We start from the raw sequence: 26,985 nt of genomic DNA on the forward strand, positions 1-26,985 counted from the left end.
AGCTATACACAAATCAGAATAAATGTAGTTCTTTTCCCTTCACCTACTTCCACCGCAGAATTAAAGACCCAGCTATAGTGGTATCTGCTTTATTTGATTGGCATATGTCTCGAAGCTCTTAGGATGTAATATTTTTCCTCATGGGAGAATTTCATATTAACATCAAGAGTATTATATTTTTCCTTAATGGTGAACTTTGTGTTAACGTTGCATTAACTCCATATTAATGGAAACAAATGTTTCCAAGTGAAATATTAAGGGGTTTAAATACAATCCTCCTTCTCTAATTCAAGTTATAACTCTTTAACTGCACAGTTAATGGGTTCTTCAGCTATGTTATTTTTCATTCCAAATTAAATTATATTATTGTAAACCAGGGGGAATTTAAGAATAGGTTTTAAGCATGCAAAAATCTTCAATTAAGATGAAACTAGTAGAGAAGGATGTAAAATTATTTTATCTGTGTGTGTATATATATATATATATATACGTTGTTTCTGTCTGTAAAATGGGAACATTACCCTTTTCCAATAATGCTTTGCATATAGCAATGAACACAGTAATATACCCTGGAGATGCTCTCCTGAAAGAACACATTCAGAGACTCTAATATATTCACATTAGTGAACAAAATTGGCATTTATACTTTACCACCATAGTGTATGATTCAGAATTAAACATATCACACAGATTCCCACATGCTGAAAGAGTAGTTATTAAATTTTATGTGTCTTAGAATCATCTGGGACTCATGTTTAAAATTCTGACTCCATAGAGCAAACCACAGAAATTGTGATTCAGTAGGTATAGGATGGGTCTTAGGCGTCTGCATTTTTAAATTTTTAATTGCTGTGGGTACATGGTAGGTGACTATATTTACAGGGCACATGAGATACTTTGATACAGGCATACAATGCATAATAATCACATCAGAGTAAATGAAGTATTCATCACCTCAAGCGTTTATCCTTTCTTTGTGTTAAAAATAATTCAATTATACTCTCTTACTTTTAAATGTACAATAAATTATTGTTGACTGTTGTCACCCTGTTGTGCTATCAAATGCTAGATCTTATTCATTCTATCTAACCTTTTTTTTTTTTTTGAGACGGAGTCTCGCTCTATCCCCCAGGCTGGAGTGCAGTGGCGCAATCTCGGCTCACTGCAAGCTTCGCCTCCTGGGTTCACGCCATTCTCCAGCCTCAGCCTCCCGAGCAGCTGGGACTACAGGTGCCCGCCAACACGCCCGGCTAATTTTTTGCATTTTTAGTAGAGACGGGGTTTCACCGTGTTAGCCAGGATGGTCTCAATCTCCTGATCTCGTGATCTGCCCGCCTCGGCCTCCCAAAGTGCTGGGATTACAGGCTTGAGCCACCGCGCCCGACCATTTTTTTAACACATAAACCATCTGCACTTCCCCTGCAACCCACTACCCTTCCCAGCCTCTGGTAACCATCATTCTATTCTCTATCTTCATGAGTTCAATTGTTTTCATTTTTAGCTCCCACAAATAAGTGACAACATGTGAAGTGTGTCTTTCTGTCCCTGGTTTATTTCACTTAACATAATGACCTCCAGTATCATCCATGTTGTTGCAAATGACAGGATCTCATTCTTTTTCATGGCCGAATAGTACTCCATTGTGTGTGTGTGTGTGTGTGTGTGTGTGTGTGTATGGTACACATACATATATATATCACATTTTCTTTTTCCATTCGTCTGTTGTTATAAACTTAGGTTGCTTTCAAATCTTGGCTATTGTGAACAGTGCTGCAGCAAACAGTGCAGATATCTCTTTGATAAACTAATTTCCTTTCTTTTACATATATACCTAGCAGTGTAATTGCTGGATCATGTTAGTTCAATGTTTAGTTTTTAGGAACCTCCAAACTATTTTCCATAGTGGTTGTACTAATTTACATTCCTACCAAGGTGTACAAGGGTTCCCTTTCCTTCATATCCTCGCCAGCATTTTAAAAGCCATTTTAACTGGGGTAAGATGCTATCTCATTGTGGTTTTGATGCGCATTTCTCTGCTGCTAGATATATTGGAAGTCCATTGTATGTTGTTTCTTTTCTCCAACTGCTTTTAGCATTCTTTCTTTGTCCTTGACCTTTGGAAGTTCCATTATTAAATGTCTTGAGGTAGTCTTGTTTTAGTTAAATCTGCTTGCTGTTCTATAACCTTCTTGTATTTGAATATTGATATCTTTCTCTAGGTTTTGGAGGTTTTCTGTTATTATCCCTTTGAATAAACTTTCTACCACCATCTCTCTCTACCTCCTGATTAAGGCCAATAACTTAGATTTGCCCTTTTGAGGCTGTTTTCTAGATCTTGTAGGCATGCTTCATTCTTTTTTATTCTTTTTTGTCTCCTCTGACTGTGTATTTTCAAATAGCCTATCTTCAAGCTAATTCTTTCTTCTGCTTGATCAATTCTGCTGCTAAGAGTCTCCGAGGCATTCTTCAATATGTCAGTTGCATTTCCAACTCCAGAGATTCTGCTTGACTCTTTTTAGTTATTTCAAGCTCTTTGTTTAACTTATCTGATAGGATTCAAAATTCCTTCTCTTTGTTTACTTGAATTTTAGTTTCCTCAAAACAGTCACTTTGAATTCTCTGTCTGACTGACCACAAATCTCTGCCTCTCCAAGATTGGTCACCGGTGTCTTATTTAGTTCCTTTGGTGAGGTCATGTTTTCCTGGGTGGTCTTGATGCTTGTGAATGTTCTTCAGGGTCTAGGCATTAAAGAGTTAGGTATTTATTGTAGTCTTTGCAGTCTGGGCTTGTTTGCGCCTGTCTTTCTTTGAAGGTATTCCAGATATTTAAGGGACTTTGGTGTTGTGATCTAAGTTTTTGATCACTGCAGCCATATCTTCATTAGGGGGCATCCCAAGCCTAGTAACAGTGTGACTCTTGCAGACTCCTATAGGTACCACCTTGGCAGTCCTGGATAGGATCTAGAAGAATTCTGTGGATTACCTGGTAGAAACTCTTGTTCTCTTCCCTTACTCCTCCTAAACAAATGGAGTCTGTCTCTGTCTCTCTCTCTCTCTCTCTCTCTCTCTCTCACTGATGAGCTCTCTGAACCTAAGAGAGGAATGACACATGGACTCCTGTTGTCACCACCACTGGGACTGCAATGGGTCAGACCTGAAGCCAGCACAGCACTGGGTCTCACCCAAGGCACATGTTAACCACTGCCTGGCCACCACCTATGTTCACTCAAGGGCCTAGGGCTCTACAATCAGCACAGCACATAACAAAGCTAGCCAAGCTTGTGTCTTTCCCTTCAGGGTGGCAAAATCCCCCCAGTCCTGGGTAGGCCTAAAGATGCCATCTAGGAACCAGGGCCTAGAGTAGGAAATCTTAGGAATCTACTTGATGTTCTATTCCACTGCAGTTGAGCTGGCACCCAAGCCACAAGACAAAGTCCTTCCACTCTGCCCTCATCTTTCCACAAACAGAGGCATTTCTCCCTATGGCCACTACTGCCCTAGGTCCATGGTGAGCACTGCCTGGCTACTGCTGATATTCATTCAAGGCTTACAAAGCTCTTTAGTCAGCTTGTGGTGAATGCTGCCAGGCCTGGAACTCTCCCTTTAGAGCAGTGGGCTCCCCTCTGGCCCAGGGTAGGTCCAGAAATGCCATCTAAAAGCCAAGACCTAGAATTGAGGACATCAGTGGGTAATGTCCTCACCCATTGTGGCCAAGCTGGTACCTAAGCAGTAAGACAAAGTCCCCTTACTCTTCCCTCTCCTTTTCTTAAGCAGAAGAAGTCCCTCCCCTTAGCTGCCACAGCTGGGCATCTGCTGGGTCATACCTGAAGCCAGCATGTCTCTGAGTCCCACCAAGGCCCATGATGAGTACCACCTGGGTACTGCTGCTGATTATTTAGGGCCCAAGGGCTCTTTAGTCAGCAGGTGATGAATCCTGACAGGTCTGAGTCCTTTCCTTCAAGGAAGTGAGTTCCCTTCTGGCCCAGGGTGTGTCTAAAATGTCATCCAGGAGCTAGGGCCTGGAATGCAAGCCTCAAGACTCTGTCTGGTGTCCTACCCTACTGTGGCTGAGCTGGTATCCAAGTTGCAAGACAAAGTCCTCTTTATTCTTTCCCCTCTTCTCCTCAAGTGGAATGCAGGGGTCTCTTCTGGAACTGTGAGCTGTGCTGCCTAGGGGTGGGGGAGGGATGGCATAAGCACTCCCCTGGCTACCCCAGCTGGTGTCTCACTAGGTCACAGGCCCCCAAAGTCTACTGGCTCCAAGGCCAGCACAGCACCAGGACTTGCCCAGGAATTGCAGTCCCTGTGGCCTAGACTGCCTTTAATGTTTATTTACAACCCCAGAGCAATTTAACCCATGGGGGCGAGGCTTGCTGGGATTCAGGTTCTGACTGCTAGAATGAGTGATTCCCCTCTGGCTAGGGCTGGTCTAAATGCTCCCTCTGTGGGTGCCAGGTCTAAATGCTCCCTCTGTGGGTGCCAGGTCTAAATGCTCCCTCTGTGGGTGCCAGCTAGGTTCTGCCCAGTGTTGCTTTCTGCTGTGACAATGCAGCACAGCATTTCAATGCAAAGTCCCACAATCACTGCATTCTCCCTCCCCTAAGCCCATAGATTCTCTCTCTGTGCCACTTTCTGCTGCTGGAGGATAGCTGGATGCAGTGTCGGCAATGAAAAACTCTCTCTCCTACCCTCTTCAGTGCCTCTTTTAGTGGCATGAAATTAAAACCAGATACTGTGATTGCTCACCTGACTTTGGTTCTTATGAAGGTGTATTTTTGTCTGTGGAGAGTCGTTCAATTTGGTGTTACTGTGGTGAGGACAATCAGTGGAGGCTTCTATTCCACCATCTTGCTCTGCCCCCTAAAGTCTGCATTTTTAAACAGTTACCTCAGCTAATTCTGATACAGATACTCTTTGAACCACATTTCTAACAGACAATGGTGTAGAGTCTTAAAATCCAGTAGTCCATATATTAATGAACACGTATAGGTACATGCCATTTTTGATTTTGCATATTCATTTTATTAAACTCAAAAACAGACACACATCTGTACCTGCACTGTGTCTCCTACCTTAACAGCTCACAATTATTATGTTCAATCTACTTTTAAATAAAGAATAAAAAAGCATAGTAAAAGGACAAGCAAGTATAGGAATAATGAAGACAGAAAGGGGCACTAACACGAGAACAAAGTTTTAGATTCTACTTAAGCTGAGAACAGTGTTCCACAAAATATGGGCCATGGGTAAGTGCTGGTCCATGAATCGGTTGTTTATAATCTGAAATAGGTCTAGAAACTGACTGGAAGCTCTTAGAAACTTTTACAGAAATTTGTCAGAGTAATTTTATGTCTATTCAATCTAATAATAAAATTTTGGACTCATTTTATAGATCTTATATTTTATTCCATTTCTTTTCCTACTAGCTTATTTTCACTCTATTTTACAAAAGATCAACGTCCACAGGTAGTCTGCGAAGCACTGGTGAACTCTACAGAGAAGAACCGGCCTTCTTGGTTAGTCCAGTGAGCCTCTCCTAACCCAGGATTTTAATACAAAAGTGAATATCCTCAACTTCTCATAATTACTTACTGTGAATCTGTCAGCAATGAACGATCTCTGTTTTCTGTGAATCTACCGACTTCTTTTTAGCTTGTATCCCGTTTTAGAATAACATTTTAGTAACATTTCTTAAAAGTTTACTTTCAACAGTGTAAAGTAGTACTTTTTCACTTTTATTTTTCTTTTAATTTTCAAAGAGACCCTTGAGTCTTAACATTTGAGGATTCAGTGATGAATGCTATCATTGTATTAATATCTGTACCCTATCTGTGTATTTTTGCTAACATGAAACTATGGTCTCAGGCTATTCTCAAAAAGCAGGTCCTTTAACTGCTTTACTCATCTTAATGCCAGGTCCCTATCAACTATCTAATGATTTTCTTGATATGTGGCAATAACAGTAATAAGAAGCACAAAGTATCAGTAAATTATTCTAGTCATAAATACATGGGACACGGATCTCATTTTGTGGTTTCCCTGCCTCCTAGTAAACTTTGAATCATAATTTTCTCCCTTATTGAAGACCTGCATTGTTAACAGTATTAAAGTTAAATGTTAGATATATTCTTTACGGTATCTGCTTCCTGGTTGATATATCCTTTGGTGGTCCCCTACAGTTTCTACTTTTGGTATATAAGTGTTGCCAAGAATAACATTTTCCCTTTCCAAGTTAAACATGGTGTTTATAAAAGGTGTAGGATGGAGAACCTGGAAGTATGAATCTGTGCATACAATGGGTAAAGTCACAATAATAGCAACCACTTTCCCAGTTGCCAAGATCTCTAGCCAGGAAGAATAAAAATGAGGATTTTTTCCTCCCTACATAATTGTGTCCCCCTTTTAGAAGAGTTAGGAAGTCAACTGTTAAGTGTCCAAATTTGCTTTCTGATGCTTATAAATTGCACACTAAATTTGTTCATTATATTTGCTTAACATTTTTTTTTAGAAACCCAGTTTAAGACATTTTCTCATGTAATTGGTTAACTATATAACTAAGAACTCTCTGACAGCTTGTAGGCTGTCCAGGACAGCTTTGGTTCTGCGGCCAAAAATGGACACCTTTTTAGCAGTGTGAGGTTGGCCAAGTGATTTAACTTCCTAAACTTTAGTTTTCACATCTGTACAATTGGGATAACGAGGCACAGCCAGTACAATTTTGAGAGGATTGTGAAGCTACATAAAGTCAGCAGCACACGACCTGGTGCAGAGTCCACACTTGCTGCAGTAAAACCTCAGATATGAGTGTTGTTATTCTTAACAAGGAAGACTCTAAATCACTGAAATAAAATCTAGAGAAATTCTTGGAATTTTCTCACTCTGACAAGTACACTAAATAGATAAAGGATAGTCCACCAGGAAGGCAGCTGGCTAGATGAACTGACCTCTGCAGTCTCCTTGATCTAGGCTATTTGACATGCCCAAACCATGTTCAAATTCAGTACTTTGTTTGTAATTCAAGTAACATCTTTGGAGAAAAAGAATTGCCTGTTTTCAATTAACCAAAGGAATTATAATTATGTTAATTTCTTTTAGTGTACCACATACATTTGTTTCAGCACACTTTGGGAAAGGTTAAGTGGAGCAAATATAACTAAAATCACAGGACATCTTTGTAAAAGCAGATGGCGTTCATCCAAAATGTCCTTCCTGGAACAAACTGTAACAACTTGATTCACTCCCACCCTTCCCTACTAAGCTATATTTAAAGGTCTGTAAGCATTTCCATCATAAACTGCTGTCATCAGGATTTGTAATTTTACCTTCTAACCTATTTCAGGGTTTATATATAAACATCTCAAACTTAAAAAAAGCTATTGTTTTTAAAATTTAACAACTTCCTTCAGTAAAGCATAAGAGTACAAGGGGAAACAAACAAAAAAGTAATGATTATACATGAAAAAAATTATCTGCCATGGCTTGATAAGCAAAATAAGGTGCATGCTCAAGAAATATGTGCCACCAAAGATTATATAAATTCAATGGTGAATAATATGTCATGATTCATAATAATTAGAAGCTAAATAGCTGTCCAGAAATTAATGAAAAGGTAAATTATGGTACAGTCATAGAGTATTATGTAGCCATCCCATGATATTCTCAAATAATTTTTAATAACATGGAAAACGTTCATGAGATAATAAGTGGAAAAACATACTGCAAAATTATATGTACAATAAGAACTTAACTGGATTATAAAATAAATATATATACAATCTATATTTAAAGTTGTAAAAGAAATATGCTAAAATGTTCATAGTAGTTATAGCTTGGCTGGAAAACCTAAGTTCTTCATATTTGTCCATAATTTCCAAGTGGTGTACAATGAATTGCACTACTTTACTAATCAGAAAAGAAAGGCTTCATTGTGGCTTAGTGTCACAAACAAATACAGAAACAGTAATACAGGAAAAAAATGAAGGCTGGCATCTCTCCCCTATCTTTCTACATCCTCTGCATTGCCCTTGCAAATCTATCTTTAATCATCAACTATTTTGACATTTGAAAATCTTATTTGTACTGTGGATTTATGAAATACTCATTCAGAAAGAAGTTTTCATTTATCAAGCAGTTTCCCCAAAAAGTGACTTTGTAGCTATCCACAAAGTATTATCAACAACTCATGTCTCAAGATTCTAAAAAATACAAGTATCATCCACCATAAGGTCACCTCTAGGGGACAAAGCATAGATGTGGGATACATCCAGTAAGGGAAGAGTAAAAAAAAAAAAATGAAGCAAAGATGGTACATGAAAACTAATTTCAGCTGGGCACAGTGGCTCTGCCTGTAATCCCAGCACTTTGGGAGGCTGAGACAGATGAATCACAATGTCAGGAGTTTGAGACCAGCCTGGCCAATATGATGAAACCCCATCTCTACTAAAAATACAAAATCAGCTGGGTGCAGTGGTGTGCACCTGTAATCCCAGCTACTCAGGAGGCTGAGGCAGGTAGCAATTGCTTGAACCCGGGAGGTGGCCATTGCAGTGAGCCAACATCACGTCACGCCACTGCACTCCAGCCTGGGCAACAGAGCAAGACTCTGTCATAAAAAAAAAAAAAAAAAAAAAAGTCGGGCGTGGTGGCTCACGCCTGTAGTCTCAGCACTTTGGGAGGCTGAAGCAGGCGGATCAACCTGAGGTCAGGAGTTTGAGACCAGCCTGACCAATATGATGAAACCCCGTCTCTACTAAAAATACAAAAATTAGCCAGGTGTGGTGGCATTCACCTGTAATCCCAGCTACTCAAGAGGCTGAGACAGGAGAATCTCTTGAACCCGGAAGGCGGAGGTTGCAGTGAGCCAAGATCACGCCACTGCACTCCAGCCTAGGCAACAAGAGCAAAACTCCATCTCAAAAAAAAAAAATCAACACATAAAAATAAATGAATGAATTAATTAAAATGGTTTTTCATTCCTTGGGGGAAAAAACATAAGAGTTACAAACTCTATAAAAATTATTGTTTGATCATACTCAAATTTCATAAACATGCCAAAAATTTTAATGACATTAATTCCTAAATCAAAGGGAAACCAGGTTGGCCAAAGCTATCCACTAGTTAGTACCACAGAAAAGTAGCTTAAACTTTCAGTGATAAAATAATGAGTAAATTCTGAGAATCCCGAAAAGAGAGTCTCAAACACAACCTAAGAGGCAAATTATATTATGGTCATTTTAATTTTTTTGTCAGTTTTAAAGTTATCTACTTGCAACAATTGTATTCTTGATATAAGGTACTAAAAATTGTCCTGATGCAGTGTTATTAGTCTGTTCTCATGCTGCTCATAAAGACATACCCGAAACTGGGTAATTAGTAAAGGAAAGAGGTTTAACTGACTCACAGTTCCACATGACTAGGGAGGCCTCACAATCATGGTGGAAGATCAAGGGACGTCTTACATGGTGGCAGGCAAGAGAGGGCTTGTGCAGGGGAACTCCCCTTTATAAAATCATCAGATCTCATGAGACTTATTCACTATCATGAGAAGAGCTTGGGAAAGACCCACCTCCACGATTCAATTACCTCCCACTGGGTTCCTCCCACGATACGTGGGAACTGTGGGAGCCACAGTTCAAGATGAGATTTGGGTGGGAACATAGCCAAACCATATCATGCAGATTTTCCTGAAATACCCTCAGCATAGTTAATGCATGAATGAAGCAAAGTTTCCATTTTACAAATTTCTCATGCAATAACAATTGCAACATCTGAAAGCACTTAAAATAAGTTTTTCTCACTGTTTCTTACCAGCAGATTAAGTCAATACTGCTAAGCCAAATTAGAAAATGTGAACCAAACAAACAAGCAAAATACAAAACACAAAAAAGGAAAGAAAATCAAGAAGTATATATTTTCTTGGCACAAGTTTACTCAGATGCAGTCTCACAAAGCATTTCTGCAATTATTTTAAAAACAATTTGCACTGTTAAATCTGTGTTCAGATTAGTTTTGAATGCATTACTCTAAGAGTAGCAAAATCACAACTGTCTCCTCTTTGGCCTTTCCTTGGGTTGTGAGTCAATGGGACTGCCATAAGTAGAGCAGAGTGATTAAAAACCCAAGCTCAGAAGTCAGATTCCTAAGTTTAAATCCAGGCCCTACCATGTCATCTTTTTGTCATCTTGGCTAAGTCACTGTAACTCCCATTGCCTAGGGCTGAAATAGTATATATACTGCACCACCACCCCCATACACACACACAATTTCACACAATGTGCTTTTATGTATGAAAAGAAACATGGAAATGATAAAGAAGCAGCCACCACAAATGGTTACCCACAGAGAGAATAAGTGTTTAGAGTGAAGATACCGGGGATAAAATATAAAACTACTCTTAAAACACCTTCTTGTATAGATTTCCCCATTGGCCCAATTAGAATATTTTCAAAACCCTGCAATTCATTAGAACACATGAAAATAAAATGTTTAAACACGAGTTCATAGCAATATTAAAATATATGTAGCCCCTAACTAAAATAAAATTAAAACTCATTAGTCACAATTGACAACAACTAGGGCACCAATGCCCACATATTCTGAAAACTGTCAATGAAAATTAAAGAATTAAGCATCATTTTGCTTTTCCAGAATGAATAGTATTTCAAAGGTACTAAGGAGCCATAGCTAATGAGGAGAAGTGCTTTTTACATAAGAATTCCAGGAAATAAGTATAGAAGAAATAAGATAATTACAAAATTCATAATTTTTCAATGCATAAGAAACTAATATATTTGAAAACATTAGACAAAAAAATCAATGAGAAACATTCTAATGAAGACATTATGCTGCCACAACTTGAACCCACTAATCAATCTTAGCATCACGAAGAATGGGGCAGCCAGACTCTTGCGTAACTTTTGATGGAATGCAACATGAAGTACACAGCACCACCAAAGAAGCATCCTTGGGGAAAAACATGAACTTGATGACATTCAAGACCCTTTTGGTTAACCTCCAATTTATAAGAAATAAGGGAGTCAGTGGAACAAGTTAAAAGACAATACCAGTGAGCACAAAAACAAATCCAGAATGTGAGACATTTTCAAGGACAACAGATACAGTTGTCACTGGCACTGCGAAAAATGAAAGGAAAAAATGATAGTGAAAAGAGTCAGATAAAACTAATGGACTCTAAATAATTCTCTTCTTTATTTACAGTTCAAAAATAGGAAAAACTAACCTATAGTTTTAGAAGTCAAGCCTTAGGGAGGCTGTGATTGGAAGGGAGTATGAGGAGGACTTTTGAGGTGCTGAGAATACTCTATGTCCTGATCTGGGTGACAGTTATACGGGTCTATACATATGTAAATGTTCATTACACAGTACGCTTAAGATTATGGCACCTTAAGGACGTTCCTAAATATGTGCAATTCCTCAATAAAAACAATAAAAGAGACACAATTAACCTATGGTGTTTGAAGTCAGGACGATGGTTACCTTTAAGGAAGAGTGTTACTGAGAAGATGCAAGAGTCATAAATTTATGATGATTTTACTTCTCTGCATGTATGCTATTCTCCAGCAAAAAAAAAAAAAAAAAGGATGAGGGGAGGAGGTACTGCTCTATATTAGAGGTGACATAAATAAATTGTTAACTGGATTTTGCTTAAATCAATTGATTTTTGAGAAACAGTGAAATTTTAATATTAGGTAATTCTTGTGTATAATATTAAGTAAAATAAAGACATTTTGCTTATTTAAGAAAATATCCCTATTAGAAGTTCATAGGGGTGAAGCAGCTGTCCTGTGTGGCTATTTAAGTCCCTGCTCAGTTCACTCAGTGGTTGGATAACAAATGCACGAAGATTTGCTTAAATGCACTCAATCAGTAAGTCCCCCAGCCTTTGCTGATGGGCTGTGTGTGTTTGATGGAACACTCCTTCAGTACTCTAGCAGTTTATAGCTCTGCCTTAACTTTTACTTCCTGCTTGCACAGAGCCTGAAGGTCAGGCACAGAAGAAAATAAGGTCTCTCCTGGGTATGCACACAGCCCTTTGTATGCGTTTGGCTTTCCCAATTCCCAGGAATATATCTGAGCTTTTCAAAGCCTCCTATGCACATCTCTTTCTCTATATTGTCCTTTTCTGTTTTTTTCTGTTAGTCCCTTATGTGCCCCAAGTGGTACTGCCACCTCAGGTAAGTGCAGTGTTAAACAACTGCCACCGGTTGTTTTTGAAAAGTGTTCTGGTGATAGGGCTGTTTGCACCAAAGAAGCTATGAGCCAGGTTAACGAAAGTCCTGCAAATGGGGCTTTTCCAGAGAGCTGCCAGACATGTCAGGTAGTGACAATTCTCTAATAGGGATGAGGTTTTGGGGGGAAGCTCCAAACCCATCCTGCTGCCATTAGTGGCTCGTAAGGTGTGTTTGTTTTCATGACTACCATGGTTGCAGAGCTTCTGGTTTTCAGTTATTGCAGAGCTGGGGAGACAGGAATGATAAAGGGCAAGTTGTAATAAAATGTTACACAGGCCGGGCGCGGTGGCTCACGCCTGTAATCTCAGCACTTTGGGAGGCCAAGGCAGGCGGATCACGAGGTCAGGAGATCGAGACCATCTTGGCTAACATGGTGAAACCCCGTTTCTACTAAAAATACAAAAAATTAGCTGGGCGCGGAGGCGGGCGCCTGTAGTCCCAGCTACTCGGGAGGCTGAGGCAGGGGAATGGCATGAACCCGGGAGGCAGAGGTTGCAGTGAGCCGAGATTGCGCCACTGCACTCCAGCCTGGGCAACAGAGAGAGACTCTGTCTCAAAAAATAAATAAATAAATAAATAAATAAATAAATAAAAATAAAAATAAATAAAATGTTACACAGCCAAAGCCTACTGTGCTGAGTTCAGCCTGTTCCTTGAATAAATGCTCCTCATGTACTTGAAAGCTTTTGGCTGATTTCCAGAGTTCTAAAAAAGTTGACTTTTGCAATTTTCTCCAGTGTTTTCATTGCTTTTTGGGGGAGCAGAATGTTGTAGGGGGGGTTCTTACTCTACCATTCCCGAAGTGCTTCTCCTCACAATCATCCCTTGAAGATTAGATTGGGGTAAGAAAACCCCTGACCTAAGCCCCGTAGGAAAACCCTACCCGGCTTCTCAGCTGCCACTTACAATAAGCACAGTTGCTTAAAGTATGATGCTCTTTAGAAAGTCTAAAGTCCCTTAAGACACTGTTTTGTGACCATGAACCTCACCAATCCCCCCACATGGTTCTCACGTCACTGAGTCTAAGGATCAGTTCAGCATAAAGTCATCCCTTCTACTAGAAAAACGATTAAATTCAGCATGTCCTACTGACCATGTGGACTATGATAGTAGCTTCTATGAAGGTTTTATCTTCATTTCATAATGCTTTAGTGCCTTGGCTGTTAATAAGTTGTAAATCAGTATAGAAAAATAAAGTAAAATCAATGTCCATATAAAATTCTACCGAAAATCAACCAACAGTGAAATTTTCAGGCAGGTCACTGGTTTCTCATAGCGTCAGGATTATAAAGAAGCAGGTTCCAGTCTATTAATAGCCAGAAAATGTTCCTTATATCATAATAAATAAAAGTAGATGAAAAGTTCTGGGAAGTCAGGAAGCAGACATTTACCTCCTACCAGGAGGGCAAGAGTTTCCCAGAAATCAGACCCAGCTGAGGTTATAAGGGTCATTAGTAAGGCAACATCCCCATGATAAGGTTCTCTGTGGACCATGACTAGAAGTTTAGTGTGATATAAAGAAGACAGCTTTCCTAAACTGCCAGATTTCCTGCAGAAATCTACTGCAGGACACAGCTGACATTAGTCTTTAACTAGTTTAAACTGAAATAAAATTAAACGTAATATTAAGACAAAACACTAATGTGATTTAAATATATACATATATGTATGATTATTCATTACAGCACTATTTGTTTGTAATAGAGAAACCGGAGACAATTTAAATGTCCACTACTTAACCCATCAAGTATACCAGTTAATAAATTATGTTACATCTCAACAATAAAAGTGTGCAGATATATAAGAATGGGACTCTTTCTATGTTCTGACCTGGAAAAATCTGAACAATATATAAGTGAAACAAAGTGTAGAATAGTGCATATATTTTGCTATTTTTTTATATTAGAAGAGGTGAAAATTTCTATATAGTTGTATTTGCTTATTGATATACATGTATGTATGTGTGTGTATATATATATAGTATGTGTGTGTGTATATATATATATATATACACATACATGTGTGGAATATATATCCATCCATATATGTATAAAAACTTTGAAGAATAAACCTGAAACTAATGAGCATTGTTACCTGTGAGAAAAAAAGGGAAAAATTTGGAAATGCATGAGAGGTTGAAAGGAAACTTCTCAAACTACTTCTTTGCATTTAGAAAGATTTTTAAGCCAAATGACTGTATTACTTAATCAAAAAAAGGCCTCTGGTTATTCACATAGGGCAAAAAAAATGTAATAAAATTATCTTACAGTTTTTTAAAAAATTAGAAACTAGAGATGTATTCAAATTTTGCAAATCTCTAGTTGACGAAGCCCTAAGTAAACCCCAGAAAGAATTTCTGAATAGGTATACAACATGAAAAAGGATAGAATGAGAGTCTGTACAATATGGCAGTGGACTGTATTCTCTGTCTTGTAGCAATACGTGCCCTACTTTGTCTTCATTATTTATAAATAACCTGGCTTTAAAAAGCACCTACAGCAACTGACTCCAATGGAAATGGCACTTGCTTTACATGAATGTTCTAAACCAGGGTAGCTGGCATGATAACCCTGACCTTTAGAAATGTAACCAGCTTCAATACTAGTAAAAAATGATATTACAAATGGTAGCAGGACCACAAGTAGCTTTCATTTTATTCTTTCTATTTTCTGTATTTTAAATGTTTTTCACTAAGCTTAACTTTCATGATCAGGGATAAAACTATATTTTTCATAAGACAGGTGGCTCTGGTGGCAGTATGGGGGATGAACTGCAGTAAGAGGAAATTGGTGGCAGATACATCAGTCAGAAGAGTGGATGAAGGTAGGAGAAAGATAACAAAGATAGGAATAAAAGTTGAAGCAGTGGAGCCAGATATAGATAAGTTGAAGAGGTTAACTGACCAGGCCACCTGGATGGAAGTGATGAAGAAAAATGCAAGCATAAGTCTCAAATGTCTGACTTGCATAACTTCTGCCAGCAATATTAAAGAGGCATATGAAGAAGGATGAAGGATGTGGTCAAATTCTGTTTGGGATACAATGAATTTGAGGGGTCTGAGGCCAATCCAGGTGGAGATGCCAAGTCAATAGCTAGAAATACAATAATGGCACTCAGAAAAAGAATGAAGATTGGGTATGTAAGTGTATAGGTATTGGCTGAATCCATGGAAACAGATGAGATTGCAGGGTGCCAAGAGCAAAATTAGGAGAAAAGAGCCTAGGAGAAAAGTCTGTGGAACACCAACTAAGGTGGAAGAAGAGACAGCAAAGGACAAAATAGAAATAACTTCAGGCAAGTAACTAGAAAAGAAGGGTCCAGGAAAGATTAAAGAGTAGACCTTTTCAAGAAGGGAACAGTGACATCAACAGCATCAAATACTGCCAAGATTTAAGAGGATAAAGCCCCACTTCACCCAGTTGGCAATGACAAGGTCTCCAATGTCCTCAGTGGGGCAGTGACAGTCAAGGGTTGGAGCTGAAAGCTAGGCTGAGGTGGGCTGAGGAATAAAATGGAAGGTGAACATTTCAACTAAGAAAACTAAATCATTCAACAGTGGCCCTTCACACATCACTCATTTCAAATCCCTAAGATGTGAACATGGAAATCATATTCTCATTTATTTCATGGCAAAAGGTTAAACAGTTTAGTATAGTGGTTAAATATATTCCGAGTTAACATCCTGTTTCTATCACTTGTGTGAGTGTGTCTCATATTACGCATCTGTAAAATGGCAATGGGAATTGTACAACCTCAACAGGTTACTGAGGGTTAGATGAGGTGAGCAACTAGCTTAGTGCCTGCTCACTCATTCAGATGCTATTATATTTCTTAACTCTTCCATCTGTGTAAAACCAAAAAGAAATTAAATCTTGACCTCCTTGATTGAAGGTTGGATTGTTTAACAACCTCATTCAGCACTGTTCATTAACCTTACTCGTTCACTTGGCAATAAACATTTATTAAGCCCTTTCCATGGACTTTAATTTACTGGAACCTGGGGACAAAAAAAATGATTAAGGCTTGATCCCAGCTCTCACAGGCTACATAAAAAATTCTTTTAGGCTGAGCACGGTGGCTCATACCTGTAATTCCAACACTTTGGGAGGCCGAGGCAGGAGGATCGCTTGAGCCTAGGAGTTTGAGACCAGCCTGCATAATATAGAAAGACCCCATTTCTACAAAAAAAATTAAAAATTAGCCAAGCAAGGTGGCATCTGCCTGTAGTCCCAGATACTCACAAGGCTGAAGTGGGAGGATCACTTGAGCCCAGGAGGCAGAGGCTGCAGTGAGCCGAGATAGCACTACTATACTCCAGCCTGGGCAACAGAGCAAGACCCTGTCTCCAAAAAAAAATTGTTTTAATCATAAGGTGGCAAATAAAATGATAGAAGTCTGAAGAGTTATTCATAAGTATTTACACAATGAAATGATGCACACAACACTTATAATGCCCCTCCCTAGTATTTTTTACATTCATTCATTATGACATCCTGAATTAAGGTTACAAAAAACAGAAACACTAGGCTGCCAAATGATTAACTTCTTTAGCATGCTTTATAAAATGTTAATTACTTCTCCTAAATACTTTTATTTAATCTATTCTTCTCTGCAATTCTCAGTAACTTCATGAAACTAACAATAAATCTCCTGAGCCACCTGTTAGATGGTTTCTTTTTTTGTTTCTTTCACTTTTTTTTTTAGTCAGGGTCTTGTTTTTTTGCCCAGGCTGGAGGGCAGTGACACAATCACAGCTCACTGCAGCCGCGAACTCCTGGGCACAAGCAATCCTCCTGCCTCAGCTTTCCAAATATCTGAGATTGTAGGCACCAGTTACCATGTCCAGCTAATTTTTATTTGTAGAGACAGTGTCTTGCTATGTTGCCCAGGCTGGTCTTGAACTCCTGGGCTCAAGCAATCCTCCTGCCTTAGCCTCCCAAAGTGCTGGGATTACAAACATGAGCCATTGTGCCTGGCCTGATGGTTTCTTTTCTGTATCTCATATGCAATAAATCATAATCTTATTTAATTAAGACAGTAAAAGCCTTCCCCATCTTACAAACCCCAGCTCATTTATTTAATCAGAATATAAAAGCTCTAGCTATTTAATGAAAAGTATTCAATAAACCACTGAACATGGAGATATTAAAGCAAATTTTTAAAAGATGATCTCACTAGAAAGTAATTAATTTTCCATCATGCAGAACTTCTTCCTAAAATCATGTATCATTGGCCATCCCTCTCCATTAAGCCCTATACCCTGATACCAAAGCCTCTTATTAAAAAGAGCACTCTACTCACCTAAGGTAGGACGCTAAAAGACCTGGGTGGCAGGTCTTAGAGAATCACTTTTGTGATCCGAAGCTAGTCCTTTAATTTCTCCGGAACTGGAGCACATGGGGACTGAAAATACTTGTTCAGACCAGTCATGGTGGTTGAAAAGAAAATCCAAGGAAATTTTTATATAAGTTGCTCTTCAAACTGTAAAGTGCAATATAAATGCAAATATAACTTGTCTAGATTAAAATAACTACTGTAGTACATGGGTTTTGTTTTTTTTTCCTAATTACTTAGGAATTTGGTCCAAATGAAACTAACTTGATTGGAAGCCTATTTATTAAAACCTATTAGGTATGTTTCATTGAATGTAAAATGCCTCATTTAATGTGAAAAATGTCACAACAGTGTACAGCTGTGTATCTAGAACTTCTTCCTATTAACATACACAAATGTGCCACCTCTACCCTCAACCCTGAAACTGTTTAGAAAGGAGAAACTTAGGCTATAACTTCACGAAGAATCGGACTAACGAGATGGTAGAAAGACTAATTTATTTAATAACTATTTACTGAGTGCCTACTTTGTGCCAGGATCTTAGGATACATGAGTGAATTCAACAAAAAGAAAACCACCTGTCCTCATGGAGCTTACATTCTAGCAGGAGATGGAAAGGGGAGATGGACAGTAAACAAGGAACAGATTAAGGTAAATCATATAGTGTATAGGATGGTTATAAGTGTTGGGGGAAAGAAAGAGAGCGGAGAGGGAAAGCAGGGGCTCGAGAGTAGGGAAGCATAGTAGGCCTCATTCAGAAGGGGATGTTTGAGCAAAGAATTGAGTGAGGTCTTGGATTTGGCCTTACATTCCAGGCAAAAAGAACAATCAGTGCAAAGGCCCCAATGAGGGAGCTTGCTAACATGCTTGAGAAGCAGCAAGGAGATAAAAGGAATGCAGACATTAACAGCAATGTAAAGAAGCAGACCACCTGTTTGAATTAGCTTTTCACTGCAGCCACTGTGCATAGTTTTGACTTGTCTCTGTTGACAAGCTGGGCATCCCAGCACTGCAAATTAGGAAAAGGTGAGAAAAATCTCCTTGGCCTTCTTTGCTCTGGGTCTCTTTTTAAGCAAAATGAAGGCCTCAGGGACAAGAACATCTCCTTCCTAGGCAATGATTTTTGAATGTGACTAATTTCTGGCACAATCCCTAGTGTAGATACTGTTATCATACTATCATTAAATGTATAAAAACATACAGTTAACTGCCAATAGTGCTAAACAAATTCATAAAACAAAAAAATGATGCAATAAATACAAACAAAACTAGAAAAAGAATCAAGTTCTGATTAACAACACTCGCTCACTGTGAATAATGATAGTCGTTTGCTAGAACTAAATCACTACGCTTATAACGAGGCTATAATACTAACTCCTAACAGCAAAGATTGTTTTGAGTCCATCATGAGAATAATGCACGGTGCTAGGCGATGACTCAATTTTTCTCATTTTTCTCTATTAGAAAAGTATTTTGTTTTGGCCCTTTCTTGGCACAAACACATAATTTACATATTAAACTTGCTTCTTATCTTCTCTCATAAGCTCAGACAGTTAAAGTAGTATTACTTGGTGACAGCAATATTATAAGCAGGAAGACTATAAACTGATGATCTCCATTAGTTAGAATATGCTTAAATGCTTAAATACTTTGGGGTGCTATGGTCTGGATGTGTCTCCCACAAAAACCATATGTTGACTTCAAATCCCCAATGCAATATTATTAAGAGGTGGGCCTTTAAGCAGTGATTAGGTCATGAGGATAAAGCCCTCATGAATGTAATTAGTGTCCTTATAAAACAGAGAGCTTGTTCATCCCATTATGCCTTTCTGCTCTTCCACCATATGAGGACACAAAGGTGGCACCATCTATGAGGAATAGGTCCTCACTGGACACCGAATCTGCTGGCACCTTGATCTTGCACTTCCCAGCCTCCAGAACGGAGAAAGAAATTTCTGTTGTTTATAAATTACCTAGCCTAAGGTCTTCTGTTATGGGAGCCTGAATGGACTAAGACAGGTAGATTATTTTGAACAAAAATACAAAACTTAAAATGTCTTATAAAAAACATACTCCTGAAAATATGCATATATATATATATATATATATACATACATATCTCCAGGGATCAGAATCTTGTGGCTCTATTTCAGCATGAAGTCAACAGTAGAAAAGAGACCACTGGGGTCTGTGTGGTGAGTGATGTAGGTAAGAAAATAACATGCCAAATTACAGCATTTGTCTTCTGTGCTGTGACTTCGGGAATATCATTTAGCAATCTCCGTATTTCATTGAAGAGTAGCAGCAGTAAATTAGTTTTATCAAATTCAAAGGCCCTAATTCACCTCAACTAAATTAAATAAGGCTTATAAGCACTGAGTTATTAGTAAACACTCATTAAAATACAATTTTGTGGCCAGAAACAGTGTCTCACACCTATAATCCCAGCACTTTGGGAGACGAACGTGGGAGGACTGCTTGAGCCCAGGAGTTCAAGACCAGACTGGGCAACGTAATAAGACCTCATCTCTACTAAAAAAAAAAAAAAAAAAAAAAAAAAATTAATTATCCAGGCATGGTGGCATGCACCGGTAGTCTCAGCTGCCTGGGAGGCTGAGGCAAGAGGATCATGTAAGCCTAGGAGGTCGAGGTTGCAATAGCTATGATTGGACTACTGCACTCCAGTATGGATGATACAGTGAGACCCTGTCTCAAAAAAAATACACTTTTATTATTATAATTGTACAAAATGTCATTTCTAGATATTTTTGTTTTTTCATGGCTTTCTTTAGGTATATCGATTTAATACTTACATAGTGCTTATTGTCAGGCATGGTTTATAGTGCTTTACAAACGTAAATTTATTTAATCCTAACAACAACCTTATAAGTTAGATGCTATTATCATTCCCATGTTACCTGTGGGGGAAACTGAGACACAGAAGTTACATAATATATCCATGGGTACACAACTAGTCAGTAGTAGGGCCCGAATTCAATCCAGATATCTGGCTTCAGAGTATATGTATGTCACTGCTATGCTATGCTACTCTGTATTTACTTGTGGGACTTCAACATATATCTTTTTTCTTTTTCCTTAATGTATGGCTAGTATCTAATCATATGTATAATTTTCAGTCTATAAGAATGGAAACCTAGAAAAACAAGATAAGAGGCAAATTTGTCTAGGTATCAAAAGCAAAATATCGTGGTAGTTTTTCAAAAGTGAAAATGTTAAGATTACTAGAGGTATATACTTCTCAGACACCAGAGTCACTGGTCCACAAAGCTGCTTTGCTGTTACATAAATTAACTTTTGCTGACAGGGAAGACTGGCATTTGGAAGCATGGTTACTGCCACTCTGTGGGGCACCCCTGTGAAAAACTGAACAGAAATATAAGTCTCTACAGGATAGCCTTTATAGGCAACAGAAAAGCTATATAGTTCCTAGAATCTGAAGCATAAATATATTGGCAAATAACAAATAGTGATTGAAGTGCGATCTGTTGTGGAGTCACTTTATGGACCATTCAGGACAAATTTTTCACCCATATCTGGTTTTACAAATTTTTCACCCATATTTGGTTTCTCTCTTCATACGTCACAGCCACTTCACACCATTAATTAAAGAATATTTAGCACATGAAATTAACTGTCATATTGCAAAACTGTCTGTGGCAGGCAAATGGGCAAATGGATGTGTTACCAAGAAGACCTACAGAGAGTTATTTCCTTAGTGCAGCATTTTCTAAAGTGCATTTTGAGAAACCCTAGTGTTTTGAGAAGTTACTAGGAAAAATGGGCTCCCGGTCAAATAAGACTAGGATGTGGTGGATACCATCCTCGCCTTTTAGAAGTTCACAACATGCATTAGTAAATAACACAAAAGCTCCAGAAGCCCTCTGGCTTCTATGGCGTCCTAAACTGATTTGACCCAGAAACGCTTTATAACAGAACACCTACAAACAGCCTGGGGAATGTAACTGGAGACGCTGTGACTTGATGAATCCCCCACTATTCCAGATCTGCCTCCTGCCTCTGCAAGAGGCTTGATCTTGTCAGGGTCTCAGAGTTGGTCAGTACCAGAAAGGCAGACTAAGTTGACTAACAAAGGTAACTTTGAAAGGGGCCTTATTCTTGGCATCTTCTGGCTTTCTAGGAAAACTATAGAGAAAGCCAATTTATCATCACAAGTTTTCTTGGTAGTAAGAAATCAGAAGTGTGGGAGTGAGTTCAGATGTTTAAAGGTTTCTAGCTAACAATCTGATTCATGAACATCTGGTCCTGGGGACCACAGACCTCATCCTTGGATGAGTGTATCCTCTCCCTGAACAGCCACTGGATGGACACTACAAAAGACTACACCGCTCGTGCTAAGCTTCCACAACCAGCCAAAGCCCTTTCTGATGGTTCAGGAACTCTGTAGATCCTTTGAAAGCTTAGGCTTGAAATAATAATAGTTAACATTTATTTAGTACTTTCTCAATGTTAGATATGGCATGAAATACTGATATTATGCTCAGATATTATATTATATTTATTATCTCATAATTTTCCTGACAACTCCATGAGGTAGACCCTATTATGATACCCATTTTATTCATGAATACCTGAGGCTCAAAGAAGTTATGTAGCTTGCTCAAAATTACAGAAAAAGGAAGGCCAACTAAAAATTTGCATCCAGGCCATCGGTCTTTGGAATCCACATTCTCTACCAGCTGCTTTACTGGTTTAAAGATCGGAGAACCGGCCGGGCGCGGTGGCTCACGCTTGTAATCCCAGCACTTTGGGAGGCCGAGGCGGGCGGATCACGAGGTCAGGAGATCGAGACCACGGTGAAACCCCGTCTCTACTAAAAATACAAAAAATTAGCCAGGCGTGGTGGCGGGCGCCTGTAGTCCCAGCTACTCGGAGAGGCTGAGGCAGGAGAATGGCGTGAACCCGGGAGGCAGAGCTTGCAGTGAGCCGAGATCGCGCCACTGCACTCCAGCCTGGGTGACAGAGCAAGACTCCGTCTAAAAAAAAAAAAAAAAAAAAAGATCGGAGAACCTTTCAAGTTGTTGGAATGATCAATATGTCAACTTGATAGTTTAATTATCAGAAGGAACTACTTTTACATTCTTGCCAGCACTCCTTGTACTCCCCCAGATGATCACTTATCATGACTTTGCAGCAGACACTTGGTCACCTCTGAAACTGAACAGCAAAAGTCACTGCATGGAAAACTAAACACACTAGGTGACCCTAGGTAGCTTACTAGCCTTTTCTGTGCCTGTCTTTGCTCACCTGTAAAACACAAATCACACTTGCACTAATTCATAATGTGGTAGAGAAAGTACTGTGACTGCATATTTAGCCTCCTAGGGGAAAAAATGCCATCTATAACCTTATTGTTTTTTATTAACGCAACAGTTTCATACTTGATGCCTGTTGGGACCAAGGCATTCATGGATCTAGACACAAATACATTCTTTGCAAAACCTGTCACCATAAGAAATAAGATGCTTGGAGATAAGTAGATTAAGACTTCACAACAGGCAGGAACGTTGCTTTTACTTGAATGGGCTACGTACTTAGACACAAGAGAACTTTCTGTTTTGAACTTTGCATAATGTCTAGGAAATTCTACATTGTGCTAGCTCGATTTCTTTATTAATCTGCTGTCTTATACTCATTGGCATTGGCTGGTTATCTTGCATGTGCCTCCCTCCCTTCCCCATACACTCTGCTCTCTGCCCTGGGAAACTGACCCATAGGTACTGCATCACTGAGCTCCACTGACCTCAAATTTGCAAGTGGGTTTAGTCAACAGGGAGCACCAGCAAGAGATAGGAGGGAGGGAGGAGAGTAAGACTGGAGTATTTAAACTCCTAGGCCTAAGTATACAGTCTATCTGCAGGATATTTATCTTCTACCAAGTGACCCCTCCACCCAGCTCTCTCCATAACCCAGGTTCTGGTAACTGTTCCCTCTTCTTACATCTTCAGGCCTAGGAGTAGTAACGGTACCCTGCTCCATTGTTACTGGCTGTGTTGTAATGTATCACCCCTGTGATCTCTCTATGCTTTTATAAACAGTCCCTGTATTAAAGGTCACACAAATGATCTAAGTGGAGATGGCCATCTGCATCTGGCAGGGACCCTGACTGACATAGCAATTAATCAAGAACTTCCTTGCACTGTTTTTTGTACTGAATTGATATTGCTGTCATTATACTGTTTAACTCTCATGAATGTATGTTTTAGATGATAGGATCTCACATTTGGAACCCAAAAGCGTATAATATGTAACCCCATAGTTTTTCTACTTTTCAAAGTTTAGTTCTATATTTTTTCTCTCATGCTGTGCTTAACTCTTTGGAATTAGATTAAGGAGGTATGGGTTTTAGTCCCAGATATCGTATTAGTTTCTTAGGGCTTCTATGACAAAGTACCAGAAACTGAGTGACTTAAAACAACAGAAAGTTACTCTCTCATACTTCTAGAATCTAGAAGTCTAAAATCAAGGCATTAGCAAGCCATCCTCCCTCCAAAGGCTCTAGGGAAGAATCCTGTCTTGCCCTTTCCTAGCTTCCGATGGTTGTTGGCAATCTTTCATACCCCTTGGTTTGTTGCTGAATCTCTCCAGTCGCTGCCTCTGTCTTCACATGGTCTTCTCTGTGTCTTTCTCTTATCCTGTCCTCTTCTTTTAAGGACAACATTTGCTGGATTCATTGGCCCACTGTAATCCAGTATGACTTTATCATCACTAATTATATCTGCAAAGACCCTACTTCGAAGCAAGGTCATATTCAGAGGTTCAGGCAGACATGACTTACGGGGACACTATTCAAAACACTACACATATGCTATGTAAATCCATGCAAACTTTTTTCCTTTTTAGATTCAATCTCTTTATCTGTAAAATAAATTATATTAAGATTGGTAATGAATACAATAAGATTGAGTAACATTTTGCTTCATCTCTTGCCCATGCCAAACATCGCTAATTGATTATACAACTCTTTCCAGAATGAAGCTTCAGTCTTCCTAACATAGCACTCCATGCAGCTTCCACTATTCAACTCGGATAGGAATGTAAGATAAAACCTACTTTTGGTGCCAGGGCTGTGTAACCTATCAGGCTCCTTCTAAATCTTAAAAAATCTTTGTTTTTAAGATTTATATTTCTTTTTTTTTTTTTTTTTTTTTTTTTTGAGACGGAGTCTCGCTCTGTCGCCCAGGCTGGAGTGCAGTGGCACAGTCTCGGCTCACTGCAAGCTCCGCCTCCCGGGTTCACGCCATTCTCCCGTCTCAGCCTCTCCGAGTAGCTGGGACTACAGGCGCCCGCCACCACGCCCGGCTAATTTTTTGTAGTTTTAGTAGAGACGGGGTTTCACCGTGGTCTCGATCTCCTGACCTCGTGATCCGCCCGCCTCGGCCTCCCAAAGTGCTGGGATTACAAGCATGAGCCACCGCGCCCGGCCTATATTTCTTAATTAAAATGCTACATAGAGAAGTTTAAGGAAGTGTGGTATATTAAAAAAATTTTTTTAATTAATTTAAAGATTTGTTTGTGTTTTGTCAGCAATGCAACACAAGGCTGTTCCATCTTCTAACATCAAAATAATTATAAATCTTATAAGTAGGAGTAGGTAATAGAAAAGCATGAATCATTCCCCTTAACAAAATACAAAATACAAAAATGCCAAATGCCACCACCATGTTTCAGAAATATTTCTGGAAAACATTAAAGAAATGCAAAAGCAATACAAATCAACACTGAAACAACAGTAATAAATGCAGAAAAGGAAGACATTCATCCAACCACCACTATTTACGTAGAAAACATTTTCGTATTGGAAAAAAACTACTTTAAAGTTCATATGGAACCAAAAAAGAGCCCGCATCGCCAAGACAATCCTAAGCCAAAAGAACAAAGCTGGAAGCATCAGGCTACCTGACTTTAAACTATACTACAAGGCTACAGTAACCCAAACAGCATGGTACTGGTACCAAAACAGAGATATAGACCAATGAAACAGAACAGAGCCTTCAGAAATAATACCACACATCTACAACCATCTGATCTTTGACAAACCTGACAAAAACAAGAAATGGGGAAAGGATTCCCTATTTAAAACATGGTGCTGGGAAAACTGGCTAGCCATACGTAGAAAGCTGAAACTGCATCCTTTCCTTACACCTTATACAAAAATTAATTCAAGATAGATTAAAGACTTAAACGTTAGATCTAAAGCCATAAAATCCCTAGAAGAAAACCTAGGCAATACCATTCAGGACAAAACATCAAAAGCAATAGCAACAAAAGCCAAAATTGACAAATGGGATCTAATTAAACTAAAGAGCTTCTGCACAGCAAAAGAAACTACCATTAGAGCGAACAGGCAACCTACAGAATGGGAGAAAATTTTTACAATCCACCCATCTGACAAAGGGCTAATATCCAGAATCTACAAAGAATTTACAAGAAAAAAAAATCAAACAACCCCATCAAAAAGTGGGCAAAGGATATGAACGGACAATTCTCAAAAGAAGACATTTATGAAGCCAACAGACACATGAAAAAATGCTCATCATCACTGGCCATCAGAGAAATGCAAATCAAAACCACAATGAGATACCATCTCAGACCAGTTAGAATGGAGATCATTAAAAAGTCAGGAAATAACAGGTGCTGGAGAGGATGTGGAGAAATAGGAACACATTTACACTGTTGGTGGGACTGTAAACTAGTTCAACCATTGTGGAAGACAGTGTGGCAATTCCTCAAGGATCTAGAACTAAAATACCATTTGACCCAGCTATCCGATTATTGGGTATATACCCAAAGGATTATAAATCATGCTGCTATAAAGACACATGGACACGTATGTTTATTGTGGCACTATTCACAATAGCAAAGATTTGGAACCAACCCAAATGTCCATCAATGATAGACTGGATTAAGAAAATGTGGCACATATACACCATGGAATACTATGCAGCCATAAAAAGGATGAGTTCATGTCCTTTGCAGGGACATGGATGAAGCTGGAAACCATCATTCTGAGCAAACTATCACAAGGACAGGAACACCACATGTTCTCACTCATAGGTAGGAACTGAACAATGAGAACACTTGGACACGGGGGGAATATCACACACTGGGGCCTGTCAGGGGGTGGGGGGAGGGATAGCATTAGGAGATATACCTAATGTAAATGACGAGTTAATGGGTGCAGCACACCAACATGGTACATGTATACATATGTAACAAACGTGCACGTTGTGCACATGTACCCTAGAACTTAAAGTATAATTAAAAAGAAAAAACAAGAGAAAATGATCACAGAAAAATAGTACAGGTGGTAAATGTAAAGATAGACCAGAATTTATTTTCTATTTTTCTTATAACCTAA

At 38.9% G+C, this 26,985-nt stretch overlaps 1 protein-coding gene across 6 annotated transcripts in view; it reads right to left on the reverse strand.

The window, feature by feature from the left end:
• Positions 1-26,985, reverse strand: part of HECW2 (HECT, C2 and WW domain containing E3 ubiquitin protein ligase 2) — a 405,698-nt gene that overhangs the window by 180,017 nt on the left and 198,696 nt on the right. Inside the window, exon 1 of one of the 6 annotated variants that reach the window (XM_063644847.1) lies at positions 9,401-9,534. The exons of 4 other annotated variants lie outside the window; for them this stretch is intronic. In XM_063644847.1, coding sequence (XP_063500917.1) covers positions 9,401-9,410 — 10 coding nt within the window. In that variant the 5' untranslated portion in view covers positions 9,411-9,534. Of the gene's footprint in view, positions 1-9,400; positions 9,536-26,985 lie in introns of those variants that run through there. One more of the 6 variants, XM_063644846.1, reaches the window with a different exon arrangement.

Source organism: Symphalangus syndactylus, chromosome 8, assembly GCF_028878055.3.
Source record: "Symphalangus syndactylus isolate Jambi chromosome 8, NHGRI_mSymSyn1-v2.1_pri, whole genome shotgun sequence".
In the NCBI taxonomy this organism is placed as follows: Eukaryota; Metazoa; Chordata; class Mammalia; order Primates; family Hylobatidae; genus Symphalangus; species Symphalangus syndactylus.